The sequence below is a fragment of the Azolla caroliniana genome, unplaced genomic scaffold, assembly GCF_043228905.1.
Source record: "Azolla caroliniana isolate FFs.n. ecotype wild unplaced genomic scaffold, voAzoCaro1.0.p SCAF_17, whole genome shotgun sequence".
NCBI classification, from domain to species: Eukaryota; Viridiplantae; Streptophyta; class Polypodiopsida; order Salviniales; family Salviniaceae; genus Azolla; species Azolla caroliniana.
Genome location: NW_028230452.1, coordinates 18276146 through 18284535, shown reverse-complemented (window position 1 = coordinate 18284535; position 8390 = coordinate 18276146). Strand labels below are relative to the sequence as shown.

The following is an 8390-nucleotide window of genomic DNA, read 5'->3' as shown; positions in this document are numbered from 1 at the left end:
GCACCCTTGTCTCAAGGCCCCTATTTATAGCTTGTCATTGTCGACAAATTCATGGTTGTGTATTCTGCCTTTGGGCCCTTCGTCTTGCCAAGTATTGGGCCTCGAGAAGCCCTTGTCTCAACCCCTTGTTTATAGGTTATTGTTGACAAATTCATGGCATGATACTCTCTCCTCTTTCGGCTCTTTGTCTCCCTAAGTATTGGGGAAATTTCCTTTAATAAATCTAATGCTATTATGAAGACGTTGTTAAATCCATCGTTCAAGTTGTGAAGCATAAGCTTTACCACTACATCATGCAGTTTATACACCCAATTTTAAGCATTTTCATAAAGAAAACTCATGAATACACGCGCACTAATCAATGTGAATGTCTAAAGTCTCAATTGTATGATGTTTAGAGGCAAAACTTCCTTCTTGTGCTTCAACATGTAATATGTTTAAATATTTTCGATCACCAAGCTCAAAAATTTAACAAGGTTTTGTTGAAGGAGACCACACAACACTATCGCTTTGTCCCTAGTCATATGCATGCTTTCTTTAAACTTCACTCACGAGTCACTACATGTTGTTCTCTAGACCCTAAGGCTTCATCAATATTTTATTTTGATGATTGGACTCTATCATTTGGCCTTTATCATCCCTTTTGTTTAGAGTGTTGTTTAGGTATCTCGATGCAAATGCCCCTCTCCCCCCCCCAAAAAAAAAAACAATTCTTTTGATCATGGTTCTATCACAAATGCACATTTCACATAGAACCATAGTACATATTGTCGGCTTTCCTTTTTTTACCAATAATCATTGGGTAGTTAAGTGCAAGGATTTGAGCTTCATGTTGCTTAACTAATCACAATTAGCAACTAATTAAGAAATAGGTAGAGACTTGAATTAATGAGAAGTTGAGGTAAAATATAAGATTTTGCGGCTTGCTAGCAATCGAATACCCATTATCAATTGTGTTTGGCATCATATCTTCCTAGAATCGTATGTCCAATGTAATAGGAGAGTACCTTGGAATTTGATGTTGATCTACAAAGTAGTCATATCCGCACTAATATGTCGATTGACCTTCAATTATCATGGTTCATAACTGATCACACCACATGATGGGATATGAGTTGATGGGCATACTTTTAGCCATTATCTCGTATACTTAACCACAACCACAATATTAAAGGGTTAAATTAGGCTACAAATAAGCATGTAGTCCAATAACAAACATCGTATTGGCCAAGGTTAAGACATTTATGCCATAATGTACACCTACATTAAATTTCTATATAGGGTCAACATGTGCGCACCCACTAGTGCTACTCGTGGCTATCATCATCTCCAAATAGGTTTTGCCATGGATACAAATCTACCTCTTTTAGGTGTTTCGTGTTAGTTATGAGCCTCATTTAGGGTATTGATTGCATAGAGAGTCTAATCTCTAGAGCCTTATATCTTTGATTTAGCTTAGTCGAAGCGAATTAATAGGTTGATCTCCATACTTTTAGTCCTTACATATGAATGACACAAATTACAATTCAATGAAGTGATAAACTTGTAATGTAGAAGGGATGAACATCACAACACCAAGTTAACACCACAAAAATTGCTTCCAAATGAGAAAATTGCAACCAAAAGTATTGTTTATTGGTTGAACTTGTAGTGAAGCACTAATGCATAATGGAACATTTGTTTGATGTGGTTCTATTCTTACACAATTGCAAAATGTGATGAATGAACATTTGAGTATCATGGGGACAAATCTATTTGGATTTTTGGATGTTATGATAGATTTATTGAATTTCTCGATATTAGCGTAGAAATTGTTACTGCTTCATTTGCTAAAGGTACATGTATATAATGTAAGGCTAATAAATTCAACTTTAAGTAGTTAGAAACCATTTTATGGTGTGACCTTGGATTGCGTTAAGTGTTCATCTCGAGGCACCAATCTTGCAACAAAGAAACACACTTATCAACATACATTATGCTGAACATTCCCATTCATTTAAATTAATTAACATTGAGTCATGACGAGGATTTCCTTCGGTTAACAGAATTAGAAGGCAATGAAACTTTACCATTTTAGTCATTATTTATTGGTAGGAAACTACTAACTAATATATCTCAATCTTATAAAATTGTTTTTGGCTAGGACGCCTTAGGTAATCTAATTGTAACATTTTCGCTTTCTTGATTGCTACACACTAGGAAAAAAAAGTCAGTCATGCATATGAAATGTATACATATTGAATTGGCGGATGCTTATAAAATGGAGATTATCCAATGTTTCGAGGATGTTTTATTATCGATAGCGCAAGATTCAAAGATATTGGAATGGCTATCTCGGAAACCAAATACTTCCTTTAAAGACATGGATTTACCCATGCAATAACATTGATTTCCTTTGTAATTCCTAAGCAACTGAACAGTTCCAAGAATCCTATCCGTTTAAACCACTCTCTTAATATATTCATGATTGAATTGAAATATATGAGAAATAGAATCAAACTAAATACAGAATTATTATTAATAAGTACATTGATTCATACACGTGTTCCAAAGCAAGAAGCAAGTTAATGGCCATAAAAGAAACCCTATCAATTGAAAGTGTATAGTCTTGATGCTGCCTCAAATAAATATGAATGGATAATAGAATTAGCTTCCGAAATTGGCCACGCGATGCATATTCCGTGCTTCATTATCATCAGATCCTTCTATGGATTGCTATAACCTTTCGAGGTACAAAGTATGCAAAAAGTTGCCATTGGTGTTCATAATTAGTTCCAACAAAATAGTGTATACCTAGTGCTACCCAATAGCTATTGCATCTAACTAAGAGATAGCTAATGATGTTGTATACTTAGTACCAACACCTAACAAGTAGCTGGTGTTTTAAGGAACAAAAACATGAAATGTCTCTACCTTCAAGGAGTAGAAAACACAGTGCACATGTCAAACATAATTTGAGCAGCCATCCTATTTTAAATATTGTGCATCCATTAAAAGTTGATCCAACGACTGTCTAGAGGTTCATCATCCAGCCGTAGGAAGGATATGTATGTTAAAACATTGAAATTCTGTGGTTGTGGCAAAGATCGAGCAATCAAGGATAACAAGCCATCTTCAATAGTTGAAAGCATTCTTTCACATTCGCTTACATAGAATAGAGAACACATAAACAGATGTCCTTCACATTAGATTGCATGCATTAGAGAACACAAATCAGTGGACAGATACACCAAAAAGATTAAGTGGAAAATAAATAAATAAACTCAATTTGGAGGTTTAATGCTCCATAGAATAAGGTGGAGACTTTTCTAACGCGTACAAAACAGCCCTAGAAAAGACACAACCTTGACTTCTACTTTCCACTACCCTATGTGTAACCAAAAACTAATCTTTTGCACTATGCTCCCATGTTCTCTTGAGAGTCGGGAGTAACACTACAGATAAATAATAATGTTTATGTGTTTATCTACATGTTTGAATTGCTGCAGGTGAGGATTCACTATATAAACAAAATGACTCAATGGTCTCAAAACGTGGAAACCGAATATCAATAGAATTAGCTCTCATTTGTGTACGATTCACGTCACCGATAAAAGAATTTCCATATTTCCTTGGAGTTGAAGGTACTTTCTGTAAAATCCGCAACAAGACGCGTTCCCAAAAGACCTGTATAACAATGCATAGGTTATGATTTGATGAAAAGAAAAAACATATGCAAATAGAACTGAAGAAGAAACAATATATCTAAAAGTGCATATATCATACCATCGGCATCAACAATACATTTGAATTGTCGGGTCCCTCCTCCAGATCCATAGGAGTGCTTTTTGCCAGCTAAGTATACAACTCCATAAGGCCTCAGACACTGCTATCACATCAAAACTCGGAATCAGCACATTAAAAAGGTTCATATTCCTTTTCTAATAGGGGCAGTCCAGGAACCTTCAATTCCAAAACACATATGGCTTGCAATGCGAGGGCTTGATTAGGTTGCTTTCACTGACCTAGATTTAGCTATTGACCACTTCCAGGTGGAAGAAAAACCACACCAGTAGTAGTACATAATCTTTTTTACCTTTTGCAGTCTATCTTCTCCACATAAACCGTCACGAAAGAATGAATGAAATATTTCTAAGACCAAGATATATAGCAGTCAAGCAAACATAAAGTAACACATCTCAAAAAGAGGCACCCCCTCCACCCAAAAGACTTTTCTGCTGAAGGTATCCCGATTTCCTAGGCATAAAATGGTGATGTTGGAGGTATAAATAGAAGATAATATTGTTTCTTCCATAGCTTAATGTGAATGGGTATTTTAAAATGTTAAGGTTCTGATTGGACCAACACATTTTCCTGCTCTTAATCCTGCTGTACTGAGAATAAGACCTTAGAAATAGTAGACACGGTTTACCTTCATAATCAAGTCGTACAACTTCGGTAGTGAGAGAAGGGAATAAACTGCCTCTGACATCAAGATGATATCATATCCACCCTCAAGGCTTCCGGATGGGTCTCCTCTATCACAAGCACGAGTTCCAGATTGTAGCTTCCTTTTGGTATCATATCCACCTTCAAGCTCGTCATTGGCACATGTTAGAATCTCTCCATCCAATTTCACGACTGATAGCATCTTCTCCATTTCTCCCCAACTCCCAGCGTAATAGCGAACCTCTGGTTCAACCAGTTTGCTGATCTTCATATTTGTTTGTCCAGCATCGTGACCATAATAGGTATGCTTAGACTTGGCAAAATCTAGATTAGCTCTCACATTGGGAATTGTCAGGCATCTTAAGACCTCAGCATTGAGGTCCTGGAAGTGAACCACCGATGCTCCCTGAATACGCCGAATCATTTAGTATAAACGTATGGATAGCAAAGCAGTGAATTCTATGAGAATATGGAACTGCAGATGCTAACCTTCAAACAAGCAAAGACTCCAGGTAGACCATGGCCACATCCAAGCTGTTCATAACAACATAGAAAACCTTAACTCATTTAAAACAACACTTTAAAATAACTCTTGAATCAAGTTCTGAATGTATTATGCATAAACAAATGAATCAAACCTCTAATACTCTCTTGCCGCGGAATGAGAGCTGTCCATCCTGAATTTCATAATGCAACGTGTTTACGAGCTCAATAGCACATTTAGACAGCCTTAGACTTCCTGCAGATCCATAAGATGAGATGCTCAGCAAGGAGAGTTCTATACAGTTTTGAGTGTGAGAGCACATGCATGTTGGTTTAATAAACTTGTATTGCTGGAGCAAAACCTCAGTATGAGGTAAAAACACATAAAAAGAATGTCAGCAAAGTGACATTTAAGTCAACTAGGAGCAATGAACGAAGAGAACATAGATATGGTCCATCTTTTCCTTCCAATTGTTGAAGAGCATGTGTATATTTATATACATGTTGAACCTTACATATAGATTTCATAGTTCTTTAAAACGCCTGAAGAGCATGTTGGACCTTGACACAATGTTGGTTAGTGAAATCCTTGATCAATAATGGAGTTATAAAGGTCTTTGATGGATTGAAGAACATATTAAATCCCAATTTAATAGTAGTGCACTCAAATTCCATGATCTGAAATGACAGACTTATTAACAGAAAGACATGTCAAATTATTTAGGACCATTACAACAACACAGAAACAAGGACGGGGTTAATAAGAGTTTGACTCCATTCTAAAGAATGTTGCATATTGCAAATCCCAATGTTTTCAAAGAATATTTTGTTGAAAAACATATTCCCTAAACCCTCCATACCCTGCCTCTCACATATGTGACAATTGAATAGGTTGGTTGCAGCACTCAAAATAAATGTGTGAGTGGAAACAAGGGTGAAGTGGATGCAATACCTTCAAAACTTCCAGCAAAGTTCTCCACATTGCCATTTACTCGTCCCTGAAAACTTAATGATCTTAGGCTCCACTCAAGAACTACTTAAGTTAACAAACAATGCATTTGCTACCTTTAATAAAGTGACACCGCCTTCTAAATTGATTTTATCTGCTATAAATTTCCCTGCGAAGCTGGAAACCTGTCACAGGTTATGTTTCTACATTAAATTTATCAAATTGATGACACCAAAACAGCACCAAAAGCAGGTACAAATGCAAATAATCATATAACTAGCGTGCAAAGGCAATCAAATTTAATTATCACCAAAAACAACATCAAAACCAGGCATGAACTAGTGTGAAACAGACAAAGAGAAAATGTCAGGAGCAGGCAAAAGCAACTCGAAAATGGATCTTTAGATATAAGGGCACTTGCACACTCACAGTTGTGGGAAGGACTTCAACAAGAGGTGCCTGGGCGTAATGTGCATCTTTCATGAGAGCTTCTTGGAAAAGCGCTCGATTCTTCTCTTCCGAGGATGGATATATTATGTGATATGATGTTATTCCAGAGAGCCAAGCAAAAAGAGAGGGTGTCCTCATTTGTGTGCTAATTTGATTGAGAGGCACACTATCACAAAGCTTCAAATGAAACAACAGAGTGTTAGACTACAATATATACCAACATTGAAGCCAAAAGAAAGGACCTAGGAGCAAAAACCGAGCACTCATATCCACACCCATATCAGAGAAAACACATATACCAAAATACCCATATAAATTTTTGCATACACATAAAAACTCGACGCCATGCCTCTGTCTCTTTCATAGGCTGGTTTGGCCTCTATTAGACATTAATACATCTTTCTTTCTCTTTCACACACACATACATAAAGTCAAGTCTCTGTGTGTGCGTGTGTGTGTCTCACACACACATGGATCTTCAGGAAATCTGGAGCGTTTACTTTTGTTTCAGTACCATGGATAACACTCATTTACCAAGTTTGGCTGCTAGTAGACATTAGTATACCTTTCTTTCTTTCTTTCTCACACCCACATACTTGCGCAGAGCCTCTCTCTCAATATATGACACCTCTACCTGATATTTGAGACAGGCACCATCATGAGTGCAAAGCACATATGTTGATTCTGTCTGTAGCACAGAGATAGAGACGAGGGGCACAATGTATGTAGATGTATATCATATGAGCCCATCAGAATTCAAAATTTTACCCTTATTATAGGACACACCTCATTCAGAGAGATCACAGTGTCTGCCTATATCATTGACTTCGAGATTTCCTCTTAGAGATACAGAGGTGCACAGTAACAATTGTATAACATATACACACATCGCGCCAGAGGGGATGGAAGTAGTTCAAACTCACAAAGTTCTTCCTAAAGCTTGAAATCAATAACATACATAATAATGTTGTTTCCTGAAGCAGCAGGAAGTGCGACCGGATTGGTAGGGACCTAGAATGCCTGAATATTGAACACCATGCATGTCTCCATCAGTGAGTCCACCAAGATTGGACTCGCCACAATCATTACATGCAGGACCAGTTGACACTCATTCACCTGCAGATGCATCATTGTCAGGGCATTTCACATCACATCAAACATCATGGCAGGAGTTTTAGGTCAAAGAACAGGTCACATTATGATGTGAAGCAAACACTATAGTAATAGAATGCTTCTCATCCTCAACCATTCGAGACATGCGCCTTCTTTGCCTATGAAAGCATAGCCACAATATTTGAGCATAGGAAAGTTCCCTTGGGTAATACATGAAAGACAGGTTATGGGTCCAATAGGTCATGTCACAGGACACACACGATAATAATGCATTGCCTTCACCATCAGAACCTCAGGAATAATTAATCTAATGCTGCCATAGAAACATGGAAACAAATCATGCATGAAAAAGGAGGCCGCTTACCTGTTCTTCTGATTACTTTCGTAGGGTGCAAGAGAACCCTTTGATCTTTCTGTCTTACCCCTCTCTCCTATTAGAAACAGCCGAAAGAGAAGGGGATACAAATGCAATCAGGGTATAGAAAATAATAATAATAATAACACCCCCAAGAAGCAATTTCAAGGGGAGAAGAGATGGTTGGGCGATGGAGACTGGAAGCAAAGAAACAGAAATACAGGGTATAAAAAATAAAAAAAGAATGAGAAAAAGAAACAAAGAAAAAACCAAGAAGCAATTTTAAGAAGGGCAAAAAATAGAAGAGATGGTGGGCGATTGAGAAAAGAAGCAAGGAAACAGACTACAGGGTATAGAAAAAGAAAAGAAAAAGAACCCAAGAAGAAGCTTCAAGAAGAAAAAGAAGAAGAGAAGAGATGGTGGGCGGCGATGGAGAATAAGAGCAAGGGAAACGCAATACAGAAGCGAGCTATGGCGAAGAAGAAGAAGAAGAAGAAGAAGAAGAAGAAGAAGAAGAAGTTGGGAAGGAGTCTGCTTGTGTTGAATGCTTTATGTGGTGCCAAAAGTGGTGCGCCCACGTTATTATGCCTGCCTGCCTCTCTGCTTTTTCTC

General features: G+C 37.4%; 1 protein-coding gene across 1 annotated transcript; it reads right to left on the bottom strand.

Annotated features, from left to right (window-relative positions):
• Nucleotides 1-3238: 3238 nt before the first annotated feature.
• Nucleotides 3239-7987, bottom strand: LOC147853383 (uncharacterized). The gene is made up of 9 exons (XM_087333506.1): nucleotides 7788-7987; nucleotides 6290-6487; nucleotides 5977-6045; nucleotides 5864-5909; nucleotides 5067-5167; nucleotides 4918-4962; nucleotides 4412-4834; nucleotides 3766-3865; nucleotides 3239-3666 (listed from the first exon to the last, which is right to left on the bottom strand). The coding sequence occupies exons 2-9, from the start codon at nucleotides 6446-6448 to the stop codon at nucleotides 3584-3586; spliced, it is 1026 nt and encodes a 341-aa protein (XP_087189632.1). The 5' UTR covers nucleotides 6449-6487; nucleotides 7788-7987; the 3' UTR covers nucleotides 3239-3583.
• Nucleotides 7988-8390: the final 403 nt, after the last annotated feature.